At 43.6% G+C, this 27,195-nt stretch overlaps 1 protein-coding gene across 2 annotated transcripts; it reads right to left on the bottom strand.

The window, feature by feature from the left end:
• Positions 1-71: 71 nt before the first annotated feature.
• On the bottom strand, positions 72-25,556 carry FNBP4 (formin binding protein 4). Of its 2 annotated transcripts, none has more exons than XM_072617520.1 (17): positions 25,155-25,556; positions 23,452-23,547; positions 19,284-19,420; positions 18,845-19,031; positions 18,159-18,306; positions 17,918-18,038; positions 16,438-16,776; positions 14,635-14,845; positions 13,349-13,473; positions 12,194-12,298; positions 10,713-10,846; positions 9,548-9,735; positions 4,436-4,743; positions 4,145-4,289; positions 3,063-3,358; positions 1,886-2,043; positions 72-1,192 (listed from the first exon to the last, which is right to left on the bottom strand). In XM_072617520.1, exons 1-17 carry the CDS (start codon positions 25,516-25,518, stop codon positions 1,102-1,104), a joined length of 3,153 nt encoding a protein of 1,050 aa, XP_072473621.1. In that variant the 5' UTR covers positions 25,519-25,556; the 3' UTR covers positions 72-1,101. The 2 variants fall into 2 exon arrangements, with proteins under 2 accessions (XP_072473621.1, XP_072473622.1); XM_072617521.1 differs by lacking the exon at positions 25,155-25,556 and adding an exon at positions 23,664-23,764.
• Positions 25,557-27,195: the final 1,639 nt, after the last annotated feature.

Below are 27,195 nucleotides of genomic sequence, written 5' to 3'. Positions count from 1 at the left end.
TGGGAGCTGATGCCTGACAACAGGCTGGTTACGCAGCAATGGAATTAAGAGAATCACAAGGATCGCTTGCATCAGAAGTATAAAAAGATTTTTATTAGTGCATATATACAAATTTACAAAGTCAAAAACTGGAGAAATACAAACAGCTTTAAAACACAATTTGCTTTTCCTTCAGTTTAAAGACAGTGACTTTTTACCTGATTGTGTGATAAGGATACAAAATAAAGAAAGAACAGGGAACCGCTGTTTAAATACTGGAATCTTTACAGAGAGTAAGTACAACGTAGACAGAAGGAAGGTGCGCTTGAGAACGGGGTAAAATGGAGACACAGACACATTAATCTGGACTCAACTGCTCCTGACATACTCATTCTGCTAAGAGCAAGGGATTAAGAAATCCACCTTTCTTTACCCAAGATGTTACACGGCATTTGTTGCTGCTTGTGTAAAATTCTAAACCCAACCTCCACACAAGTACCTACATGAGATGAGTACATTCAGCTCTAGAATCTCTGTGGACAATAACCACTGGGAAGAGTGTAGATACTTGTCATCATGGAAGAAATATCAGACCAGGGGACTGTGGAACCTGAGTGGCAGGCAGTCTGAGGCTGGCAGCACAGGCCAGAAGCAAGGAACAAGCTTTTTGGAAAAGAGAAGAGAGCTGCTGCCTTCTGCTTAATTGCACTTGTTGGGGACAGATGGGCAAGGGCTCCAAATTGGAAACTATTCCATCTGGATGAACCCTCGGAGCTCTCCACCCTCTCCCCCTCAGCCTGGTGAGCATTTCCTTCCCACCATATGAAGCCTGCGATCAGGAAACTGTTCCTCAGCCTCAAACTGACAAAGGGGCGAGTTAGCCTACACACAAAGCAGAACTGGCCAAGGCAGCGGAGGGAGTCCAAAGGCCTGGCCCTTTAAGTGCAGCCACTATGACTCCAATTCTTTTTAGGGAGGGAAATCTTGGTTTTGCACATGTTCTTTCATCAATCCAGGAAATTCAATGCTCTCTCCCAAAACATTTACAGTTTATTCGACAACAGTAAAACTGGTAAGACTCTTAACTGTACATAAAAATAAAACACAAATGACCCAAATGAATTATGTGTTTGAAGCTGTTTTTCTCCTCTTTAGTCGAGCACGCCAATCCTCGGGAAGGGCCTCAAAATTAGCATTTCTCTCAGCCATGCCACTGTGGAAACAAGAGACAAATTACTTCACCAGAAAGAGAAAAAAGCATGACGCTCTTTTATTCCTGGGCAACGGGAACTTCTCACAGACTTATGTCTGAGAAGATGGAAATAGTAGAAGCCCTGAGAGGTTCCGACCCTTTCAATCCAAGTGGAATCTTGTGCTTGTTCCCTGCCCCACTTCCAGCAACACAGAGATGAGCTTCCTATGTGCCCAACACCAGTGGAGGGGCCGAGGACACAGACAAAAACCAGAAAGACCTTGTCCTCGAGGACATGAGAGTCCATGTGAGGGGAGGGGAGCATCTCTCCTAACTTCTGCTGGAGGAACAAAATCTGTTTATGTCACAGGCTTATTGGGCTTTTCACCTGAAGAATGTTCTTTGCGTGTGATGGCCAAGACTACATTTCAAGATCCTTCTCATTATCCAGTAACAGGTTTTTGTATCATTTCTCCATCTAGCCTTTAAGTGAAGAGGTTAATCCTCTTCACAAGGCATAGTCAAAGCCATTCAAGCAGGTGCCCAAACTTCCAAAAAAGCCCTTTACAAAAATGTCATGTCTACATGGGGCCTTGAACACCAGGAAACACCTTTATATGCAAATCTACTTAGAAGGAAAAGGTAAAATCCAGGGCGGGGCTGCAGCCTGAAAGATCCAACGACAGACAGACAAACAGCGTGCCGGCCCCGCACCTGACTAGCTGCTGCTGCTTCCACTCTTCGATGCGCCTCTGGGATAGCGACTCCCGGTCCTCGTCGCTGGAGCTCGAATTCTCCTCCTCATCCAGCTCCCGCTGGATGCTCTGCCACTTCTTCACCAGAGATGGCATTTTGGTTTTACTCTTCTTTCCCTGGAAGAGTCCAATGGAAAATTTAGGAAAAAAAGCTGTGGGAGGAGAAGATAAAAGCACTGACTTGAAGAATGGGGTTTTCTCCCCTGCTGACAAGGCAAGAAAGCTAAAAACCAAGGAGGAAAATCCACAGACCCTGGTGGCCAACACGGCTGCTGAGCTACAGATCGCTGGTATTGTTCCACTAGACAACAAGAGAGCCCCTGAATTCTACAGAAGACCCAAATGGCTCCAAGAGTACTTGGACATCTAAGACAAAAAATGGGGGATTAATTGGAGACTTGAAAGAGGCCAAAGATCACTGTCTGAATGGGATTAGGACAAGTTTTATCAAGAAAGTCAACTGAGCTTTGCAGGATTTGAAGAATTAAGAGTTGGGGGCACTGACAGATGTAAGTTCTGGTAAGAGTAATAAATAGTTTGCTGAGTGTAGGACAGATGAGCCTGTTCTGAGAAGAAATACAAGGCTTGGTTAGTTTAGCCTTTGTCTACAAAGGTAACTACAACTTATTTTTCTTGAGCTATACTTCAGCCTTTATCATTTAAATAATTAGGATATTCAAGGCAACAAAACAGTATCATCCTAACAAGAAGCACATGAACTTGTGTGCGTGGGCACACCCACCCCCCAAACTTGGTTTTTCACGGAGCTGTAACCCTCCAGAATGAACATCTGTCTTCTGTTTCGGAGCTGGCCATTTCTCTGACTTCCTAACATGGGAACTTATTCCCTCTCCCAAACTGCCCTATGCTGCCTTCATCTCCTCAAAGCTCTTCCCATTCTTCTCTACTGCCTGCTAAATCAAGGTCACATTACTTTACCCAGTGTTCAAGGTCTTTCCCAATTTGGTCTCTTGCTTTGCAGTTTTATACCAGCTCAGCACCTTCCTATTACCTGTAAAGTTCCCACCTACCAAATTCCTAAGTTATACTTTAAATCCGAATTCTATAACACAGTTTTCTAGTCAAAGTAGCCAGATGTCATTTCTATAACCCAGTTTTGAATTCATGTCCTATACCTTGTCCTTTTTCCCCTTTCTGCTTTTTTCTGGGGGTGGCATTTTGGGAGCAGGTGGAGGTGGAGGCTCTACAATGCTAGCAGTGCTCAGCAGGCTTCGAGATGGGACTGGCTGTAACGTGGGAACAGTCATTCTAACTGGTAAAGGACAATCAGGATAAGACACGACAGCAGGAGATGCTGCTAGCCCCAGGTAACTTGACTGTAGGCCTATGCCTGTGGCCTGGTGAGTGGTCCCTGATGTTTGATGAGCGACATCTGAGGCTTGTTGGTGGCTGACATTCACAGTCTGGTGACCTAAGAGAAAAGTATCATAAAAATCACAAACAACAGCACAAGTGATTAAGCAGGGATTCTGAGCTGAACAGAGAGTTCTGGAACAAACCTCTACTTACTCACAGTCTCAGGCTACCCTGTGGGGTACTTAAGAATCAAGTACAGGATGAAAAGAAAAATCTTGTTTCATCTTAACCTTTCTACTGTCCAGTACAATTCAGAATAGCTAACTGATCTCTCCACTTTAAATTAGAAAATCTAGAGAGTCAGTTAATCAACAGTATGGATTGTGTGTGTGTTTGTCCTTCGCTGCTAAAGAAGACCACGCCATCAGAGAAATGATGACATGACTGGCACTTGACTTTGTTCTGAGTGAGGGAGGGCTGTGCAGGTCACCAGCCTCACTTCTCCTCCAGAGCCATCTGAATCCAGCGAGCAGATATTCATCAGGATGATTGGAGATGACCCAGGATGAGGCAATTGGGGTTAAGTGGCTTGCCCAAGGTCACACAGCTAGTGTGTCAAGTGTCCGCCCCATGGATTATATCTACTGCGTGGGAGACGTGGGACAGACAGGGCACAGCATGTATTCAAGCAGTTTTTAGTCTTTTCCCCAGCCATACTGCTGACTGGTGGCAAGGTCAGAACTAACATTGAGGTCTCTCCTGACCTCTGTACTGCTATGCCAAAGCTGCTGATATAGAGAGCCAAGGACTTAAAGTTGATTTAAAAAGTCCTTTTGGATTTGAAAATTCTAAAAGCAGCTCCTCTACCACATCATGAGAGAAGCGCCAAGTTGCTGCTCACTTGTAGTTAGGGCTGGCTGGCTGTAGAGAACTGGAGAGCCACCAATGGTGGCTGATCTTTGGGCCACGCCGGCAGCTGTTTCCGAGGCTTTTCTCTTCACTGCTCTAGTGGTAGTAGAGTTGGAGGTGCTGGAATCAACTGAACTCTAAAAGAGAGAAAAAATTCTGGGAGTTTTAGACATAAGTTAAATAATCTCTTTTAAAAACAAGGTATTTTAAAAAGCTCCAGTTCCTTTAGCAAGAAGCTACCTGACCCCAATTCCTTTCCAAGATCCCCATGGGTGCTGCTCACCTGGCTGCTGACAGCTGGAGTTGATACAGAGGGCTTTAAAGGGGCATCTTCTTCCGTTCCTGGGGCAGGAGGCTCTTCATTTTCCTCATCCTCCATCTCTACCTCCTGAATCTCACCATCTTCTCCAGGAGGAGGTGGGGGTGGGGGAGGAGGTGACTCTGGGGGAGGGGGCGGTGGGGGTGGCATTTCTAAGGGTAATGGAGGCTGAAGCACAGGAACATTGGATTGAAGGAGGGTCCAAAATGGAGTAAGTGGCACGAGTGACGCAGAAGAAACTTGACCAGAAAAGGGCTCTTTACAAAGTGAACCTAAGATAGACAGACACATGTTAGGAGAAAAAAAAAAAGGCCAATCTGGATAGAAAGCTGACTGTTGGCACCACAAATGGAAAAGCAGAGTATAAAGCTGACTTGGACACAGAGAAACACCAGACTTATTGTCCTCTTTTCACCTGAGCAAATTCTGTCTAGATGCCTTACACTCTTGTCCTTTGCACTGACTGGTTTATTGCACTCAAAAATGTTTTGTTTTTTAAATCACCATTACTTCCAATCAGTATAGTAGGATGACATTCAGAAAAAGGTGAGATTTAAAAGGTTCTTTCAGAGGCTACTCTAGCTGAGATCAATTTCTTATTGGAAAACAATGCAACGTGCAAAGGTGGAAGTGGTGGGAAGCCAGAGTTGGTTAACAATGAGTTTTGAACTAAATGAAAGTCTAGGGATAAAAGGAAGCAGTGGGAAGGAAGAAGCAGGCTGGAGTAGTGAGGAATGCTCCCTCACTTGCCCCTTAGCTTTCTAATCATTTTCATTTAGGTGAACAAGTTACTAGCCAAAGGGCACACAGACAGTACAATTCATCAAAGAATGCAAAGTTTTGATTGGGGTGTACCAATTTTTAGAATATGGGGCATCATGAAACCATCATGGAACCCTCAATGGTAGTATCAGAGGGGATCCCAGAAAGTCAATGCGCAGCCTGAAGTCACCAGGGCTTTGGGATGAGGAAGCAGCTGAGGACAGGGCCCATTAAGGGGGGGCAGAAAGGCAACAAAGGCCAAACCGTTCCTACTTTGTCCGGTGCCCTGGCAACAAAACCACCACTGAAAATGTGTTGCCGATGCAAAAGATCTCAGGCCTATTGTGTGGAGCTGAACTTCCCCTAATTCAGTCTCAAATGTCTGAAGTAGTCCTTCTAGCTCAGCAAGATGACCCCCTTCAATTTATCTCCCTCTTCTTCTGAGAAGTAGAGTAAGGAAGGAGGAAAAAGGAAGAGATACACTCATATTTCTCCTCCACTTTCTTTTAAGTATAGGATTTTCCCTATTTCCTGAGAATATTACAAAGGGGGAGGGGGAGCTGCTGTAAAGATTTTCTTCTCTTGAATTTACAGAATGGTGAACCTGGAAGAAATCACCCAGTTAAACATTTATTTGAGCAATGAGGGAAATGAAGCAAGCCTAGGTTTAGCGTTTTACAGCATATTTTCCTAGTTAGCAAATGAAACAAGTCCAGGGACCTAAAAATCTCAGTCAAACAAATCTCACCTCTCACAGAACAGATCCAGCTGCAGCCACCTGTTAACAGTTTCATGGTCAAAAGCAGTGTTAAACATGGACTTACAAGACAACTTTAATGGAATTCAACAGAATATATAGATTGCATAAGCCTAGAAAAATAGGGATACTGTATTTGTAGTTCCATATAACCCAAAGAAAACCATCAGTTAACAGTCCTTAACTTGTAGACCATTGCTATATAGAAGTCAAAGATAGATGGTGATGAGACTGTTTGAAAAGCTGCAAGCTCACAAAAGTATCTGGATATCTCACAGATCCTAAAGCTCCTCATAGTGTGCCACCAAAAGACCATGCAGCTCCCCCAGATTTTGATCTTTAAGATGCTTCACTGATTAGATAAAAGTATCTACTGTATTCCAGGTCAGCACACCACTATTAAAGTGTGGATCAAGGCTCTTCACCAACACATCGTCATTCTGACTTAGCTAAAGCTGCACTATGTTACAGAGTGACCCCTCCTGCAAAAGACATCTGGGTAGGAGTCCAGCCAGGCAGGAATCTAGAGTGATGCCCTCAGGCTTGTCTTAAGACATCAGAACTAGGACAGATCACCAACAGCAGCAGCAGGAGGCTTCTTAAGGATTAGTGACAATTCCATCCCTCCTACCAAAGCAACAACATACACTGGCACTTGCGAAGCACATGGTCAAGGTTGATGGCTGGATAACAGATGAAGAAGTGTGAGTAAATTAGATGTTCAAATGGTAGGCTGGACCTGAGTTCAAGTACTCAGGATATATTAGCACATCCTTAGTTGTGGTGTGTGACATTAAACCTAACTGGAATTTAATCAGCTCTACTTATATTAGTTTGAAACAAAACATTGCCAAATTATAGAAGATACTAAGTACACTAAAGATTACTATTCGTTGGTAATCTACATTTAAATAAGTTAATTCAAAATATGCCATTTAATGATGACAGTCTTCTTGGGCCCAAGACCTGTAAGGTACCTTGATACACTGGCTTGAACTGGGCTTATGTGTTAGAATTTTGATTCTGTAACCAGTTTGAGAGCACATGGACACCAATGGCATAGACTTGTCAGTGCTCTGGTCACAAAGAAATTAAAATGCCACTTTTCCTTCCTTTTTTTTAGTAATCAGGAAAGTCTCCAAGACTGAAGAAGCCCAAGCCTGCCTGCCATAAAGAATGGCACCTCCACAGGAAATCTTATTGAAACGTAACATGGGAAATTCTCTCTTAAAGTTGAGAACAATGTGAATGGAGAGTTCTGCAACCTCCACATTTTTTCTATGCATGTTTATTCACACAAGTACTTTTATTCCCGCCTCGATGTATTCATAGATACCAATTAATGTACTGGTACCATGGCTAAAAACAAAAGGCAGCCAACAATAGTTAGGAATTAAAACTTCAGGTCTGAGGGATTAAAAAAAGGTAACTTTCGGATGCTAAAATCTTGATTACAAGTGATAAAACTTAAATAAGGTCAGGTTTCCAGGTATCCTGAAAAACTGTCCCCTTCAGGAATAAAGGAGCTAAATAAACAAGAGATATTTACAACATAAACTAGAAATCTGCCAGTTCCTTCACTTGAGAGACCACCTTTTTTCCATTAAGTGCTATTAAAGATATTATTTGCACGACTGATACTGACTGCTAAACTTTTCTTCTTCAGCAGGCCTTCAAGTAACATGTGCTATTTTCCACAGCAGATCAAGATCAGCTTGTTTTACCTTACACTGCTCCTGTCTCATGAGGCACCTGGCATGAAGACAGGCTTTACAATCCCCACAGCATGACCTACTTTACCTCTGGGAGGAGACTATGGGAACTACTTTAAAAACATTTCCACTGCATGGAATGAATGCCTTGGGATTTGCTTTCTGGCAGAATCAAGTGGGTGACTAGAAAAAGCAGAGAATAAATGGAGGTGGTATCACCTGTAGTGTTCACGGTGCCATTACTAGCAAGGTTAGTGATGCTAGAGTTCCTCTACGTGAAAAGTTAGGCAAGGCTGAGATCTAAAGGATGTGCCTCCTAAGAATTGCATTACAACTTCATTCAATCACTACGCATTACAAATCACTATGATTAACTTGAGCTTTCTGTTTTACAACTATGACTGCACAGGGAGGGGTCAAAAAGAAAAACTTTGTCATGAATATTCAAGTGAGGAGCTTCAGTTCTGCAAATCTAGGTTAGAATATGATTATAGTTTCATACGGATAGTTACCATGGAGAGCACTGATCAGGAAGGATGCCAGTCTGGGGCCAGAGTTCTAGAAGGTAACACTAGTTTTCACACAGAGCTGTCTTGGATGTAAAGTTTCCACAGCTCTCAGATGAACTTATTTGTTTAGAGGGAGGGCAGATTTCTATCCCATTTAAGAAGTTGCTAGATGTATTTTTCTTCATTTTAAATTCTTCTACTTGGATGTGATGATCGATATTGACCTTGACTAGCCTTCTTGATCAGTAAGAATAAATTCTGTAGTTCACTTGCAAAATATCTCACTAACAGAACTTCAAATAATTAGAGGTCCAAAGGAAAACTGGAACACGTATTCAAAAAAATCACTTGTCTAGAGTCTATCATGTCGAATAGACTTTACCAAGTGCAGAGAGACAAGATAATCAAAAGTTACTGTTTTCTCAGAGAAGTTAGAGTCTCCTGGGTACCAGGGCAAAAGCTTTTTCTACCCCCATGGGCAAATGAAGCAAAACTGCTGTCACCCCAAGTTAGCAGTGCAAAACTAGTCAACGTCACAATGTTCTCATCTTGATCATGTCAAGAATCCATTTCTTCTTCCATTACTAAAAACAGCAGTGGCTAGAAAGTGATTTTCCTTGGTATATAATAAAATAAACAACTCAGTTATTTTTCTGTGACTTTCCAACCACTCTCTGGCACTGTCATTTCTGTATCCCTGAAGGTAAAATGTCATTTTCTCACATGCAGAGAAAACTTCATGGGTATCATGAAGGCATCATGTCCAGACTTCAAGACACACTGAGAAACCAAATGTGCAATGTGAGTATGACTGACCATTTTCAGTAATGACTTTCTTCAGCACTCATGCTCCTAAACCACTGGTTGGTGTACAGCATTGCTTCTTTGCCATGGCTCATCATTATCTCACTTCCATTCTGTACAGAGTGCCAGTCTTGCTATATGGAGTGTCTGTCACCTTCCTGACTGACACGGTTAGGCATGAAAAGTCAGATTACTGTCTTGGTAACATCTAATTACTAGTTGCCCTAATTTAATGCTCCCTTCTTTGTACTGTAACAGGTCACACGGCCTTAAAGCTCATGTAGACTCAGAACTTGGTCCGAGTGATTCAAGTTAATTTTCAAATAAAGTCATTAATGCTCCAGACAGCACAGTGTAACCAGTCTCACCACTCCAGGCACAGGACTACTTGATTTTCAGGGTTAGCTAGGTTTTTCTTAATGTTTTCCCTCTTTTGGGCTAAGCTACTTATTTTCTGGTTAGTAGTTAATATTTTCCTTCTTTTCACAAGTACTCCTTGCCTAATGACTAGACAGCAAACTGCTACCTTTACCTGTGGAATTCTCAGTGGATTCCCCAGAGCTGGCATCAGCGCCACTTTTCTCTTTCAAGATTTGTTTCTGAAGAGTCTCTGCTCTATTTTCCTGGTTTAGTCCATCTTCTTCTTCTTCTTCACCATCTGGGAACTCCCACTGAGACTCGCCCGAGTGTTCGTTTACATAGAAATAACGTCTATGATCCCTAAATCACAAAAAAGAAAACACACGTTTTAAGACCTAATCTCCTGTAGTGACACTTCCACTTGGTCCTGTCCCAGGACAGCAGTCTGCTCTCACAGGGAAGAACCTCTTCTTAATGAACTGCTATTCACAAAGGCAACAAACAGCTTTGAGAATTGAGGAAGGAGAGCCAAGGATGATTCAAAGCTATTTGCACTGCCAGCAGCTCTGTGAATACAGCCCTGAGCCCTCCAACTCCAACAGATGACGGGCTTGCAAAACATCTCATTTTTTGCCAATGCTTAACAGGGTTTCAAGTTTCATTAATGAAGGGACTCAATCGCCTAGAACCCTAATTTCCCTTCCAAAGAAGAGAACAGCGGAGTTTGTGAAAGATGGCTCTTCCCCTCTTGGACCGTGGAATTCACATTTCATACTCTTGATATCAAACACAGTGAAAGCTAAAGAGAGGGAGAGGATCTGGGAGCTGAAAAATAAAAGAGCAAAGATTTCAAATAACGAAAAAAAAAAATCAAGAAAAGCCAAATATAAAAAGAAATATTTTCGTCTGACCTGCTGGCAGAAGATAGTAATGTCGTTCTTCATTCACATCTTCCGCCACGAAGCTTTCCTTAACTTCACCGAGGTTAATCAGGAGTAGTTGCTTCCAGAGGTCCTGTAAAGCGCACAGAGCTCTCGCATGCGCTTAACCCCCAAGCCCGCCCTACTCCGTGAAATTACACTCTGGAGAGTAAAAACCAGCTTTGTCCAATCTTGGAAAAAAATCCGTTACATGGAACACTTTAAACATTGGCTTTTGTTTCTCCAATTTGTGGCTGGCCCAAACTCTGTAAGTGCCGGTGGTGCTCTGCCCGCCAGCACCGCTAACCGCAGCTGCTCGCAGTCTCCAAGAGGACGTCACGTCGTCAGGTGGTGATGATCACAAATCATGTCTGAGATGTCAAAGGTGAAAGGTGAAAAGGGGAGAAGAGTGCGTACCTGTCCCAGTGGCAGGACCAGCCTTTAGGAGTGGCGTTTATTTCATACTGTTTTAGTTGTTCTGCAGCGTCCTGTAGCTTTCGTTTGAGGTAGTTTCCATTGAGAGCTCCTTCTCGCCAGTCTGCAATCCGTGTCTAGCAACAAACAAATTCAATTCATTGTTCTAAGGAGTAATGCAGCCAGCTCCATGGATGCACATTCTGACAGGCAATGGCCTCAAAACCGGCTTGGGGCTCTCCTCTCTGACCAGGAGGGAGAGTCACAGGCCCAAAGCTGGGCCACACTTAGCAGGAAATGGTGATAACACACACTGATCAACTCCTGTGAGGGTATGATTGACATCTTGTGGTTCATGGGGTGGAAGACATCACTGGGATTTGAATCCAAATATTCATCAGTGTAGGAAGTCATCAGGATGGAGATGCCTTCCACTGATGCACATTGTCAACTCACCTTTAACTTATATTCTGAGAGGGCTGCTGGGGCACTGAAAGGTTGGTTAGGTGACCTGCTCAACAACAGAGCTAAAGTGCATCAGAGGAAGGACCTGAATGAACCCAGGTCTTCCTGACTCCCCAGTCAGCTTTCTCTTCTTGTCTATGCCACACTGCTGCAGAGGTTGGCTTGACCAAACAATGACCTCTGGCACTCTAGGGGTGATTCATGTAACATGGGGCTCTAGTGGATTCTTAGGTAGTCTTACTTTGAGAACATCATATGCCACATATCCATTATTATTTGTGAAAATGTAGAAGCAATCCGAGTTACTCAACTTTGGTTTTAAAAGTGTAATGTATAATTTCTTTTTCCAGAAATAGGCCTGTTTGTTGTTGGCTGGTTAAGTTTGCTAAAATATGGCGAGGATCACAGATTTTAATTCCTAGTAGACTCATTTTTTCAGTCACATCTGACAACTGAAATGTTTCTGTCATATAGGAGGCAGGAGTGTGTGGATCCCCACTCGCCGGCCCATTACTGGCACAGCTCCATAAGCATGGGGTGCTACATGGCTATCAGAAATGCTTTCATGCGGTTATAGGACAATATCTCACACTTATATAGAGCTGTTAACACTTGTGAGGCACTTTATTACAAGGGTTAACAGCAGCCAACATTTTTAAGGTCTGGAAAGCATGTTACATGCATTATTTCATTTGATCCTCACAATAACCCTAGGGAAGGTACAATTATGATCTCCATTTTACAGATGAGGAAACTGAGGCAGAGAGAGGGATGCCACAGCTACAAAAGGCTTGAGACAGGCTTTGAACTCAAATGCTCCTCTGTCCAGTACTATTCCATGATGCCACCTAGTGACCATCATAATTATATTTTTGCTTTACTTGTGTTTTCTGAATTGGCAGTTCAGAGATTTACCTCTCAATGAGAGGAAAAAAAATCACTCTTGAATTAAAAAATTTAATGCAATCTACCAAACAGAACTGATGGTATATACAAAATTGGCTAACTGCCGAACTTACCTCGGTCTGTAAGAGTAGCACATGAAAATTGGAGATGGATTGTCTGCTAATTCCGAGGAATTCCAGTTTACTGGTCAGGGTATTTGCCAGTTCTCCAATCTGAAACTGTTCCCCAAAGGAGAAAAAGAACACAAGAAGTCAACGCTCTCTCCACTGACTAACACGGACATCCAAATACGCATCTGGATGATTTTCCTCCTTAGGCAATCTCTTTGCTTCAGAGAAAAAAGTCCGAGAATGAGGATTATCGACATTTTTCATCTGCAGTGAAATGTCTACACACGAACATGTCAACCATGCCAAGTGTCTGTCAAAACCAACTGGATGCTAGGATATACCATCAGAAAACATTTTAAACACACCTTAAAATGATAACTTACTTGACCTAAAGACTCAGAACTATACATTTTAGGATATTTCTAACCTCAATCACTTGTTTCTAAATAACAGGCCTTGTAAGTGGATATATACATGGACGCCTCAAACATGAGCTAGATTCTCTCACTGTCCAATGTTGCTCCAATTCTTTCAGGTAAAAATAAAACAAGTTATTGGCAGAGACCTTCTTCTGCTGGCGGGGTCATCACCACACCAGTTTGTAGGACCATTGTTAGAATAAAATAGATTGCCGGCTATAGCTAGAGAATCAGATTTTCCCCCCTAGGCCAAACAAAGACTATATCAGTTTGACACTGATGTCAATCAAATGGTGGCTCTGGTTTTACCAAATGAGTCTTTACACAATGGATGAGTAACTGATTCCTTTCACCCAGGCCAGTTGTATTTCAGTCCCCAAAAAGACTTTTTGGGAGTCAAACTGTAATAGGAAAAACACATGAATAGTAGTAACTGGAGAAAAAAAAACCTCATGGTACCAGAGGTCTTACAGTCACACTATCTGCTCGCTTACATTAATGACTTCATTGCTATCCAGGTAATACACTCAGCAATTTCTTAACCCTAAGCCCTACTCATGACTAAGCTCATATCCATTGTAAATGACCATGGATGCTTTGCAGAAAGTAAGAATTGTTCATCTTGCTAAATCGCAGTCTTCCTAGTGGCAAAAGGCCGATAAAAAAAAACCAAACCGAGTTAGTCAAAGTTTGAATACAATTCGAATACAGAGAAGGCTGCAGGAATAAACATACATACTTTCAAATCTTGCTCTTCATCCACCTTTGGCACTGTTTGGGACTTTAGTTTTTCTGGAGATTCTTCTGCTTCCAGCTCTTTGTCTGAATTCTCATCTATTTTCTCTGAATTCTCAGTGCCCATTGCTGGAAAAGAAAAACACAACGACCTTGATGACCAGAATTCCAGTTCTCTCTACATGGCCCTTTCCTTCCCTTTGGGTTAATGTCCTGTCATGGCAGGAAAAGACTGGCAACCTTCACCCTCTCACTATTCCTTCGTTCCTGAACAGGTCAAGCTTGTGACCAAAGTGATGGAGGCCTTTTTTGTGCCTTGTTGCTTCGTTTCCATTTTTCTTAGAAAATGTATATTAGAAGACAAGACTTCTCAAAGAAAACAGCTCCACCCCTGAATGACTCCACATCCCCAGTGCCCAGCAGTTCTTTGGACACAGTGGGCACTTAAATGCAGGTTCTCGTTGCCTTCTTGATTTTCAGTGTTAATACTTTCATGGATAATCCACTAGCAATTCTTCCCCAAACTGTGGCTTGTGAATGGTTTTCAAATTGCTCTGCTGATTCTATGAGACTCAGATGCCAATACCTGAAACATGGCATGGATAAGAGGTGCCCAAGAGATGGGCTGTGGGTTTTTTCAATGAATTCTATAAACTAATGCACACTCCTTCCCATAACCTCATTCAGATGTTGCCTCACATCTCTGATGTCAGCGTCCACCAGCACTGGAACTCTGGTGGGGAATGGAAAATGGCACATGTCAACTCTAGGTCCAGTCCACTGGACATCTTTATTTTAGGCTGTACTTTTCAAGCTATTAATTCAAGTCTACTACTATAGCATCTACAGCTATCAATACAGACACAACGCAGACGTCTTAACAAGAAACAATAAAATCCTCCTAGAGGACCTCCAAACTTCTTTTGAACAAAAACCCAACAGCACCTGGACATTTTACTATCCACTTTACTGTAGATCCAAGTAACGACATTTTTCTTTCAATGTACCTCCTTTTCTGCTTTCAAATATCCTACAACCACAAGCCTAATGTTTTCATAAAAAACTTTCATTGTTTGCTACTATATCCCCTCTGCTTTTATGTGTTCTCTATAAAAAGGAATGGATGAACTTTATCCAAAACGTCCCATCTATTAATTTATAATTCATGAGGATATTATAGACAATGGATATTAAGGATGTGATAAATAAATTTGCACTTTATGGTGTCATTAGAGGAAAGTAATAACCTAGAAGGTTCCTTCCAAAATGCTAAGAAAATCCTTGAATTACCAATTTCTCCATTTTCTGGGGTCTCACGGCCAGTTTTGCTAGAACTCCGGCTGGTAGATTCTGGACTGGTAGCTCGGATAAACATCTTCCATTTCCCTCTTTTAGACATAAGTCGACGCATTCCATCTTGAGATGCTGATTGACTGATATCAGAACGTGGACTAGACCCTGACACACTACCATCTCCTTCCTCCAATGCCCGTAGTTCTGCCTAGAAAAAAATCCAACAATAAAGTTAGTTAATCAACTGTTCATTTTGAGAGTTGAAGTAAGTGCCCAGAATACAGTACATGCTCTTTAAATGCAAAATACATCTGCTTGCTCTCTTTATAGCTCTACAACTTAGTATTAATGTGCTGAGATCTGCAGAACAGACTCAAGAGTGTTGATGATGACTCCAGTTAATGTTCAGAAAAATACACATCACTTTCCCTATGTGCAAGGATAATATCTAAAGATCTCAGAATAGAGAAGCTCTTCAGAAGCTGTTCCTCATACAAAATGGTTTCAAGAGGTGCCTTTCCTTCTAAGCTCTCTCCCTATAGGAGAAATTCTCAATTACGGGTCCTCCAATACTTGCTTAACTCCCTTTGAAGAAGATGAAATATGTCCCACACATCAGTAACTTCTGCTGGCACTAACAGGCAGAAATGGCACCAGGAAGCCACAAGTTCAAATTAAAAACCTAAATCCTAATAGATTATTGCCATAACTCTTTATTCTGGCTTTTTTTGGGGGCGGCCCAAGATTTTCCCTGCTCGTGAGATCCTATCCCTGCCTATTCATTCATTCAGCCAACAAGCAAAAGTTATAAAGTGCCTACTGTACGCCATGCACTAGGGATACAAGGAGAAGCAAGACAGTCTGCATTCTTAAGGAACAACAGTCTAATGTACAGAGGGAAGGCAGCAGCATGAAGGTGGTGGGAGGGGAGCAGGAAGAGACTGGGAAAGGTTTCCTGTAGAAAGTGAGATTTTTAGCTGGGACTTGAAGGAAAGTTAGGAGGCAGAAATAAGGGGGAAGAGCCTTTCAGATATGGGGGAGAGGCAGAGAAAATGCTCAGAGAGGGATGATGGAATGTGTTGTTTGAGGGAGTAGGTCTGTGCCACTGGATCTTGGGGGAAGGTGGGGTGGGGAGTAGGAAGAGAAAGTGTTAGGTATAAGAAGAATGGAAAGGTAAGGGAAGTTATAAAGGGTTCTAAACACCAAAGTGGATCTTACAGTTAATCCTGGAGGTGATAGGAATTCACTGGGGGGTGGGGGGAGAAAGAGAAGGTACATGAGGAGGGAAAGTGAGTGTGTGAGAGAGAGAGTGTGTGTGTGAGTGCGCGTGTGCGTGAATGTGTGTGTGTGTGTGCACGCATGTGCGTGTGTGTGCATATGTATGGTCCATACAAATGATGCTGTGAAGGTGAAATGGACAGGTCTTGGCAACAGACTGGTAATGGAGGGGTGAGACAGAGTAATGTAAGTGAGGCTTTGGCTGTGCGCCTGGAGGGCTGGGTGTGGTATTGCCTCCTATAGTAATTGGGAAGGGTTTGGGTGAAAGGGATACCGAGTTTCATGTCAGACATATTGAGTTTAAGGAGAACCCCAAAGAATCCCTTAAGAAAAAACCCCAAAAGCAAATGACCATTTTAAATGTAGTACCAAAATTAAATGAATGTTGGGGGTAGTAAAGCAAATATTCCTCAAGTTACTCTTGTCAGAAACTAGGAATTGGCCTCCTCAGTCCATTACTGACATAACATGGGTCACGTTAACAGTCCTGTACGCTTGCCAGGGCTACTGCAGGGCACTGACCTTTTTTCTCTCCAATACGAGCTCTAGTTCCAGGGTGTCTTGTTCCTCCTCCTCCTCGCTTTCTCCAGACTGTACAACGCTACAAAGCTCTTCCTGGGAGTTGTCTTCTGGGTTCTCTCCCATAGCTTCTTGAGCTTTTCTTGTCCCTGACAATTCCTCTGCGGCCGCCATCTCCTTTACCTCTGCTAGCGGGTCAACTTCGTGACAGATCACTTTTCTCCTCCATCGTTCCTCTTCCTCTTTCACGCCCTCAGGCAGTAAGGGGGCCAGCAGAGCAGCTGCCACCCCCTTCTTTTCTTCTTCACTGTTTGAAAGAGCTTGGATTCCTTCATTTACCTCCTGTAACGATATGGGAAATATCCTCAGGGATCCATTTTACTTCTTAGACACAATTCTGCTTTTAGAGTCAAGAAGTCCTAACAACGTCAGTCAGGGTAAATGATGTCTGTTCCCTTTCAGCCACCTGAACAATGCTAATAAACTTCTGTAGTCAGGGTCCCATCCGAAGAGGATAACCACATATCCTTTGTTCACCTCAAGTATCACTACTGGGAACAATCTATGAATGTTTTGGTTCTCATAAAGTCAAGATGACTACAACTTGTGTTCCTTCTCAAGGTTACCTTTATTCTGAGTATAATAAGCAAAACTAGTAGAAGGCATTAGTAGTCAGGGAAAAAAAGGTCAAAGTATTTTACTTCGACATTCTATTAACTCAGTGAGTAACAACTTTAGACAAGCCCTGAGTTCAATTCCATTTCTGTAAAATAAGCACCTTGCAGGGATGCTGTGAAAGTAACTTATAAAGAATTATTGTCCTAACTTCACCATGAAGTTGTCAGGAGGCCCAAATATAAAGAATGGATTGTACCACGCCTGTCTGGTTTGCTAACAATGCATTATCCTCATTGCAAAGCCACCAGTGTGTAGGTAACTTGGTATCCTCCAAGGTCATACCCAAGAGTACAAATCTGGATAGAAAACTTCCATAAGCAGGCAGCGTCTGTTGGTTAAAGCCAGCTTCACTAGATTCAAGCTCATTGACAAAAGGAAGGCTAGGTAAAGAGGACCTAAAAAGTACATCTGTTGAAGCTGTGCCGATAAAAACAATGGACGCTTCAAAAGTTAAGTCAACTCAAGGTACACTGTCTCCAAAAGACATCACCTCCAGCAGTACAGCACAAGGTAATAACGTAAAACTTCCAAGTTCTCTTACAAGCCAAGAGCAAAAAAACACCTCAGTACAAAAGGAGCGTGTGGGCATTAATTTTGAGTGTCCAGAGTGAGACAAAAATACTTTTAATGATTTCAACAGAAATTTGGGAGAAGAAATTGATCACAGAGAACCCTTACAAAAGATGCACATGCAAAAATGAGTTAACAGTTCAAAATTAGAACCAATATCACATTTATAAAAAAACCTAACATTTCAATCCCATGATTAATGTGAAGAAGTACTACCTACGCTGCTGGCACTGACCTTTTTAACTTCTCGCTTAACCAAGAGTGCCCCACTCTTATTAGTGGCAACAGAAAGAGCCTTTTCTTTGGAATACATATCTGCTGGTACCAGGAAACTTGTCTCAGCACCTGTTACAGAACTAAAAGGGAATATTCTTAGCAGGTAGACTAGAGAAGAAGCTATATAGGCAAGAAGAGAGTCTTGCCACTTTATAATGAATTTTCAATTGGGGGAAAAACATTCCAAAGACCATTCTCACCTTTGCTGGTAATGCTGCACTCCCTGTACCTGGGTAGCCAAGTACTGTGGCAGTTCCCAAGTCACTTCATTTGTCTGTGTGTTCCAATAGTAATAGCATCCTGTGTTTTCATCCCAAACTTCTTGCCAGTCTCCCATCTCAATTCCCACTACAAGGAAACATGCAGATTTTAATAAACACAATTTTGTCATTAGCCTTTTAGCCACTCAGCTCCCAGACCAGACTTCAAACCATAAACTGCCCTCTTCAGTAGCTCCTGAAGAACCAGCCCTACAACTACCAAGCGTGATTTAAAGAAAGACAAAAAGAACAAACTTCACTGGTCCAACTATCTGTACCTTTGACCTCCAAAGCATAGAGTTAAAAGTAATGCCTTCTTACTCACCTAGCAGAGATACTTACTGGTCCTAATGAGACAGCATATAGGCATCTATTAGGGTAGATCTCAATAGTAAATAGCCATCTTTACAAAACAAACATCCCATCCACCTACCTTCCAAAAATATTTCAAAGCCCACAATCTTAAGGGTTGATAGCAAATAATTACATCTTCAACCTTTGGAACTACCAACTAAAAGAATTTAAAATCATTTATAATTAACTTGATTATGAAAATAATGAACAATATAATATAATTTCTATTTTTCCTATGAGTGACTTCAAAGACGCTACAGAACCAAGCTCACCTCCTGCCAAGGAACACTGGGTGTCATACTGCCACCCTGATGCTTGGGCTGAGTCGGCTCCATTTGCAGATGAAGAGGAAAGGGAGGCTGTTCCAGACTCCTTGGGCTCTGGTCGAGGTGGAGTTGGAGGTGGGGCAGAAGTGCTAGTAGCTGACACAGGCTGGGGAGCTGTTATGGCATCAATTTCCTTTAAAAAGAAGTAATGACAAATGTGTTACATTTACAATCAATAAAGCTGGAGAAAATATAGTCACCATTTAAAAAAATTCAACTGTGTTCAATCATGTTCCTAACCTCTTTTCCAAGAAATGCAACTACTAAATCTTAAAAATCTTGGTAATTTTTTTTTTTACAGACTTAGATGCTTAATAAATGCTTGGTTTGTTTGAGAATAAACTGTTTTAGTGGCTATTGCCACTAAAACTGAACTATTACTAACCGCTAGGAAGCTGGCCAATGTGCTGTCAATGTCGGTGGATTGATTTCCATTTGCCTCCTTAGACAAGGCTGGTTTCTCAGGTATATCACCCTCGTCATCATCACTGTCTGCATAGGCACCAAGCAAACACAAGCCCCCTGGGAACCAAACAAAAAGAAACCAAATTAGCAGGAATAAATGAGAACATTTTAGGAAAGATGTCTTATGTAAGATTACAATAATCTTAATAATCGCTATGTTTTATTTTGTAAACTTAGCCCCAGAGCTGAACTTCACATTGTCACTTAGCAGATAAAGAATGAATTTTTTCTCCAATTAGTTACTAAGCCAAAGCAGTCAACATCTGTTTCGGGCTCTCTTGAAAATATCAACAGACAAAAAATAATGCTAAAAGCATCCCGCTATGCTACAGTTTCTGTAGTTTGGAGACTATGAGTGATATGGCAATATCACTAAAACCGGGTAACAGAGCCTCTGAGTGATCACTGGCTACAACGTAACAACCAAGCAATACATTTTTATACTAGGTACACAAAATACGAAAGGAAACTAGATATTTTCAGGGTTAGCCTTTCCAAGTATCTATTGCTTGAGTAACCAAGTATTAAAATGTGTAATAATACTTGGAATTTGCTAATGGTAGTAATCATTAATAGAATTCACTCAATTCAAGTTAATCAGGTTCTTCTGTGCCACTTATTGTCACAATTAAGATACTTAAAAAGCATTTTTTAATCTGTCAAGTCGTTTCTAGTTTTTTATGACACATATCTGAACAGCCAATCTGAAGCTAGCTTGTTTCTGGACCCTATCTTCACAGCACTGATTAGGCATTTGCAAATGCCTTAGAGTAAACTTATGTCAATAGTTCTAGACACTTGTGTTGGAAATGTAGTTCCTCCAAAGGGTGATATCATTCTGTCTTGTGCCTGCGTCTCCCTGAGGCCCAGGCTGGAAGTACAGCAGCCTCTCACAGCCCACCTCCAGCAGTGACAGGCACAGAGCTTCTCTTGCTCCATTTCTGACACAGGCTGGGTCACCCTCTTCAGACAGCCTGGGGGGAGGAGCTCACCAGATGGGTGCTGGGCTTAGTGCTCAGCTTACAGCAGATACCAAAGTGGCTTTAGTCCAATGTCAGCTCAGAGCTTCTGCAACTCACATTATCTACCAGTGGCATAATTTTCAAAAATTCTACTTTTTTCTTAGATTGCTTTCCACCACATCAAGTCAGCATTTGTTTGACTAACAAGAACAACTCAATATCTCTAAAAGTGTTTTAAAGCTTATGAAGCACCTTCCTCACCAAATGGAGGATTACAAATTCTGGCAGTTTTCATTTTTCCTTCAATAACTTTTCATTGCTGCTTGTTGTTCCTCTAAGGATTTTGGTAAACTGAAATTAAAAATCTAACTCCTTTGAAATTTCTGAATCTTAAGAGAGAAAATCCTCCTACACAATTAAAATTCAAAAGGGAAATAATTAAGGATATTGGCTTACAAAATGTCTTTAGTATAGAATATTAACTTTCTCTTTTCAGTAATATTTACATTAATACTGTTCCCCCCCCCCCCAGAAATGGAAACAATCTTACATATACATAACAGTCAAGCCACTTAACACTGGATACATTTTTTTAAAGTGCGGAAAACTTAAACCTTTTTTATTCCTAAATTTATCAAAAACAAAAATACTTAATTGGATACAATTCCAAATGTAAAACATTAATAACTAGGTCATCAAGAAAATAAGACTGATTAGTAAAGAATAATTTTTAAGTATATCTAATGAGGACTGATAAACTATTTTACAGTCTATTATATTTAAAAATGTATACTAGTAAATGACAGTGGTCCATATTCTAAATGGCTATATGTGCTCTGATTGAGAGAAAGATAAAGAGAGAAAGAGAGAGGAGAAGCAGAAGAGAGAGAAAGACGGAAAAGAAGGGGGGGAGGGAAGAACTGAGAGAAGATAGGCATAGAAAATTAAAACAAAATGAATTGGACTGACAGCCTAATTTTAATCATTAAAGAGATGTGTAGTTAACGCTAATACACACATGTACACATGCATTTTTACTTATGGATTAGTGAAAAAAATCTTTCAATAGAATGCCAGATCACCTAAAATAGATGAGTAAGGAGCTATTTTTTCCCTAGAAAAAACTCTTAAACTTATAACTCTTATATGAAACTCTTATAACTCTTAAATGAAAAGACTCATTTAAACTTTTAAAATGTTTCTGTACCACTTTAATGCTAAGTACTAATGCTTCATTCTGGGAGGTCCAGACCTAAGTTCATTAGTGTAAGAAACTCTCATCTCCCCACAAACACATTGTTTGAAAAATTTGTGTGTCAACCAAGAAACTGCTGAGCCCACTGTCATATAGCTAGTTGCCATCAGCGGTATAAATACGTAACTTGCGTTCCAGGTCAGCCTTCTCTACTAAGATCCCTCCATTTCCTCTCCTTACCAGACTGTCTGGGAGACAGTCAGGATGTTAATTTCAACTAAGTGCCCCAATTTGAGCCCTGGCCTGTGGATACCATTTTTCCCTTACAGATTTGAACTATGTGAGACTGTTATAATCAAATGTCAATTGTCCACTGTGCAATCTATGAGGGTACATACAAAAAAATGGGACAGAACCATCAGAAAAAAGCTACTAAATGTGATTAAATGGCCACTGAAAGAGCGAGAAAGAAGAGTACTCTGGGCTCTTGGATCAAGGAGCCCTTCAGGGACTCTGAAGACCAGGCAGGACTTAGAAAAGCAGAGAAGAAAGGGCTTATTCTGGGCAAAGCAAATATAGAAAAGTCATGATATGAACAGCAGACTCAAATTTGGCTATAAGAAAAAAAGTGTAAGTTAAAGAATAGGACTTAAGCTTGGAGGGGTAGGCTGCAGATACAGTAAGGACCCTCAATTCTAGATTAAGGAATGGGAACTTCATGCTTTTGGCACCTGGGAACAATATCTGCAAACCGTAATTCAGCCATGGTCCATCCAATGGATTGGAGTGGGGAGAAGCTGGAGATAATGTGATTACTTAAGAGATAGCTGTAATAGTTCAGGTAAGGAACAATCAAAGATTGTACTGGGCTAGCATAAAGCTAGAGGCTTGCGGTCTTAAGAGACCTGGGAACAAAATCCACCTGATATTTAGTGAGCAAGCCACTTGAGCTCTATGACCATCAGTTTCTTCACCCCCATATGAAATGGGCTATCTGTAGCACCTACCTTAGGGGAGGATGAAATGAGATAATAGATGTAAAGATCTTTATGAATGTCAACAATTAAGGGTGGTAGCAAGTACTCCAGATTACAATTCTTCTTGCTAACATTTCTAGGAATGGGTTAGACCATTCTCCATCATCAGTAATAATTATGCCTACTTGGCACACACCCGGCCTCATACAGCTAGTTACCTTCTGAATCACAACATTATCAATCCTTTCAAGACAGGGATCACATCTGTGTCTTCTCTACAGCATTAAACACAGAACAGAGTTTGTGCTCAGTAAATGCCTGCTAAGCAAAGCCATCTTCATGATATAGGACACTGCTATGATCTCATTCCAAAGATAATTCTACCATGTTTTTATCAAAGTATTATTGAGTTCATTTTTTTCGGGATACCCTTTTTTAAAATACACAAGCCCTGTAAACCTTTTTTTAGCAGTGGATGAAATTTAGTAAATGAATAAAACATTAGGTTTGAACATCCCATTATACTTCAACACTGTACCTCTGCTTCAGGGTGAAGTCTTATCCCTAAACTACTTACAATACATGCTTCAATTTTATGGGACCGGAATTATAATCCCAGCTCATTAGCAGTACAACAAAAATGGAGATTTGTAAGCATAATTTTCTAAAGTATATTTAGACAGCACTACCATGCTTTCTGGCAGCTGAATTTTAGATAATTATCAAATGAAATGAAATATTTAATTATTGGGGGAGTTCTCTCAACATTAAATTTGCCTCAGACTGGGTGAGTGTACAAGCCAGGAACAAGTCAGAAAGAAAGCAAAGATTTGTGAATTTTTATTGCTAAGTAGTAGTAGTAAATCAGTGAGACAACTATAATCAATTAAAGTTTATTAATTCTAATTATTCTAGAAAGATAGAAAGGAAAAAACCAAAGAGTCAAATCCATACCTGTTGCTTTGACAGTGGTAGGTCTGGTCGGCATGATGGGTTTAGGGGGATTCTGAGCAATGACTTTGGGAACTTCGGGAACAACTTCCTGTTCATCTGAAAGGAATGGTAAAGAAAACTCAAACTACAAATGATAACATCTAAAAACTTTGCCCCAAACCAAACAAGCCACTCAAATAACATAACTTAGGGCATAAAAATTAGTTCCTTACTTTTAAAAACTGTTTTAAATTTTGATCGTTATTGTTTTGACATCACCCTCATTTCTGAAGGTGTCCCTCTTCTCTCTCCTACCCAGCAAGTCATCCCTTGCTAAAACTAAAAGAGGAAAATAAAGGAGTTATCAACAAAGTCGGACAGTATATGGCATGTTCCACACCCACAGGCCCAGCACAGCTTCTGGAAGCAATTAGAGTTCCTTACACTCATCATATAACTTAGGAATTTCCAAATATGAATAAAAAAGTATTGCAAATTTTTTATCCAAACCTGTTATCTCATTGTCTGGATGCCCTAGAATGCACAATTCCTCCCCAGACGCAGATCTCAAGCTGGCCATAACTTACAGTCTCAGAGAGCTGCCTGGAGTAGTGACAGATCAAGGGATCGCTCGATCAACACAACTAGCATATGTCAAGAGGCAAGACTTGAATCCAGAATTTTCTGACTGGCTCTTTTCCCCTCTCCTCCCCTATAGGCCAAGCTGCTTCTCATTTAAAAATTATGACATTCAAAAATCGAAAAACTTAACTTTCAAACAATTACTCTCAATAACGGGCTATTTCATCTGAAAAGTAATATAATGCAGTATTTCTATTTCTGAGTCATACACACCAAATCCAGAATCAGAGGAACCTCCGGTTTGAACCTCTGCTCCACTACATACAGTGAACTAGACAAGCCACCTAACTCCTTGTCTATAAAATAAGTGGGTTAGACTAAAGGACTTCTGAAGTCTCTTTCCAGCCCTAAATCTACTCTTTTATAATTCTGTTTTCTAAGTAGCATGGGAGTATTTCCCCGCAACAAAGCTCATTAGTCATCTAATAACTTCTAAGGGGATGGGATACAATGCTGCTGGCTCACATCTGGAAATAAATTCCACTTCTCTAGGAACGTGCTATTTTCGACACTGCTGCCCAGCAGGCTTTTCCTGGGGGCAGCCAGGCCCAAGCGCCAAACAAAGACCGGCGGGGCGACACCGCGGTCCTCCCCTGCTGCACAGTCATGACCATGTGCGGGGCAGCCCGCGGGGTGACCTTGGCCCAGTCACTTCCCTCCGCCAAACGAGGCTCGGCCTAGCTCCCTCCCTAGCTAGGAGCCGCGGGTTCCGAGGCGCCGCTGGGGGCGGTCGGCTGTTGATCCGGTGCTCGCGCCCCCGCAGGGCTCCCGGCGAGTGGCCGCGCTCCTTCCCGGGCCGTGATGGCGGCCTCGGCCTCGGCGTCATCCAGCGAGTCCTTCGGGAAAGGCTCCTCCCTGGCCCGAGGCCAGTCGCGGGGCGGCGGCTGCGGCCGCTTCTCCCTGCCCGCCCGGGGTCCCAGACGCCTTTCTCTCCCCCCCTCCCTCCAGGCCCAACCCTGGAGCTCCGGGCCGGACTAGGCCCCAAGCCCCGGGCTCGAATTTGGGGGGTTTACGGTGGCAGCGCGCTCGAAGCGGGCCGTGACTTCTAATCGGGGCCGAGGCTCTGCGCGGCCTTTCCTTACCTTCCGAGGGCGAGTCCTCCAGGGAGGTCGCCACAGTGGCCACCGTCGCTGCCGCCGCCGGGGCCGGGGTCGGAGCCGGAGCGGGGGCCGGGGCCGGAGCCGGAGCGGGGGCCGGGGCCGGAGCCGGAGCGGGAGCCGGGGCCGGAGCCGGAGCGGGGACCGGGGCCGGAACCGGGGGCAGGGCCGGGGCGGGAGCCGGGGCCGGGGTCGGGGTCGCGGTCGGAGCCGGGGCAGAAACCGCTCCGTCAGCCTCCACCTCGGCTTCGGGCTCCGCGTCGCGCCCCGCGGCGCCGCTCCGAGGTCCCGGCGGGGAGAGCTGCAGGATGGGCCTCCGGCCGGGGACCGCCCGCGACTTCTTCCCCATCGCGAGCCTCCGCGCGAGCCGCCACTCGCGTCCAGGCAGCCAGCAGGGGGAGGGCGGGCGGCGTCGGCACGTCCGCACGCGATCAATATTCATGAGCCACGCCCCGCTCCCGAGGCCCGCCGCGCCTAACCGGCGCCCCAGCGCGCACGCGCCAGCTCCGGTGGGCGGGGCCTGCTCTAGCCGAGCGGGCCATTGGCCGCTGGAGCCGACCCGTGGAGCCCCGCGGTCTGTTACGTAATAGTCTCTCCTGGGGCGGGACTGGGGGGGTCCGCTACGGCGCGTTCCTGGTGTGTCTTCGTTTGTGCGCGAGCTCGTGGAAGGGGCTGCTGCTGTTAGCGCCCCGCAGCAGGCCTCGCTCGCCCGTCTGTGTGCCGCGACCCTGGCGTTGCTCCTGGACTCTTGGCCTGCCCCCCTGGCATCCGGCGGATGACCACCCGACAGGCGCAGGACCGGCGGGGCCGCCATTGTCCGTCCCTTGGTAGGGATGGAGGAGGGCGGCGGCTTCCGTGGGAGCGGGGACCCTCCCGCCGGGCAGAGGCGGCACCAGCCGCCTGGGAAGCCCGGCCACACGGATTGGCTTCGGCCCGAGGGTCTCCGCAGGATCGATGAGGTTCCGCCAGGCCCACCAGAGCTCCCCTGAGCTTCCTAGAGCCTGGGCAGGCGCTTCATCCTGCGTGGCGCCGTTTCCCCAGCTGTAAGATGGTCCAGAGAAGGACGTGGCAAGCTTCCAGTACCCTGGCCAAGAAGACCCCCAGTAGGGTCAGGAAGAGTCGGACAGGGCTGAAGTGACCACGCTGGAGCGTTAGAAGCGAGCCCCCAGCAGGGAGAAGCGTGCGGGCCTTCGGCGAAGAATGATGCCAGTGGTGAAGTCCTCCCACCCGCCCCCGTGGACGGGCAGCCTCCTCCAGGGAGGTTACGGGGAGACCCCAGAACCTGGAGGGAGAGGAGGCTGCTCACGCTGGTTCCTGCGGACAGTCCCCTGGCCGGGTGGCTCCGTGTCCTCTTCTCGGACAGGCGCTTCCTCACACACTTCCGTGGGCCTGCGCGTCAGTCTCCTACCTCTAACCTGTCCGTGCTGGGTCACAACCCCTGTCGCCTAGGACTGCGGACAACAGAACTTGACTTCCCACGCCGAGGAGCATGGTGAAGAAAAGAGAGTCAGTCTCGGAATCAGGAAGGCCTTAGTTCGAGGCCTGTCTTGGACTCTGTCCAAGCATTCCCAGCACCGTGGGCAACCCTCTAAGATGATAAATTTCAGATTCACAGTTCATCTGCAATGGGTAGAGGGCGTGCCTCCCCTAACCCAAGGAAATCATAGGTCTGGTGCCACTAAAAGAAAATTCTACCGGAGAAAACTGAGTCTGGGAGATGAAGAGTATTGCCCCTAGTCACAGAGCATCAGAGACGACAGAAAACATCAGGCAGTAGATAAGAGATGGCATCAGAGAGGGAACCTGAACAAAAGTCAGAGCTAGCATTTAGGTAGGGTTTTATTTAAGGTTTGCAAAGTGCTTTACAAGTGTTATCTCTTGGTTTTTAGAACGTGGTTATTGTTGATCATGCTGGAAGGGGACCAAAATGATATCCCGATGTTGGGGTCAGGTTCAGTGTATCCCACTGTGGCTGATTAGACCTGATCAGAGCTCAGAAGGCTCTGCCACAGGTCAAGCACACATA

This window comes from Notamacropus eugenii, chromosome 6, assembly GCF_028372415.1.
Source record: "Notamacropus eugenii isolate mMacEug1 chromosome 6, mMacEug1.pri_v2, whole genome shotgun sequence".
NCBI lineage: Eukaryota > Metazoa > Chordata > Mammalia > Diprotodontia > Macropodidae > Notamacropus > Notamacropus eugenii.
The sequence above is the reverse complement of the archived record's forward strand: the minus strand, read 5'-3'. Positions and strand labels throughout refer to the sequence as shown.

Excerpts from the sequence above, each read along its gene's own strand:
- FNBP4 (XM_072617520.1), bottom strand. The coding sequence starts at position 25,518 with ATGGGGAAGAAGTCGCGGGCGGTCCCCGGCCGGAGGCCCATCCTGCAG. Across the intron at positions 12,299-13,348 it reads ATGAAGAGCAAGATTTGAAA|TTTCAGATTGGAGAACTGGC; the intron begins GTATGTATGTTT and ends TTTGGGGAACAG. Across the intron at positions 10,847-12,193 it reads TGCTACTCTTACAGACCGAG|ACACGGATTGCAGACTGGCG; the intron begins GTAAGTTCGGCA and ends GTTTGTTGCTAG.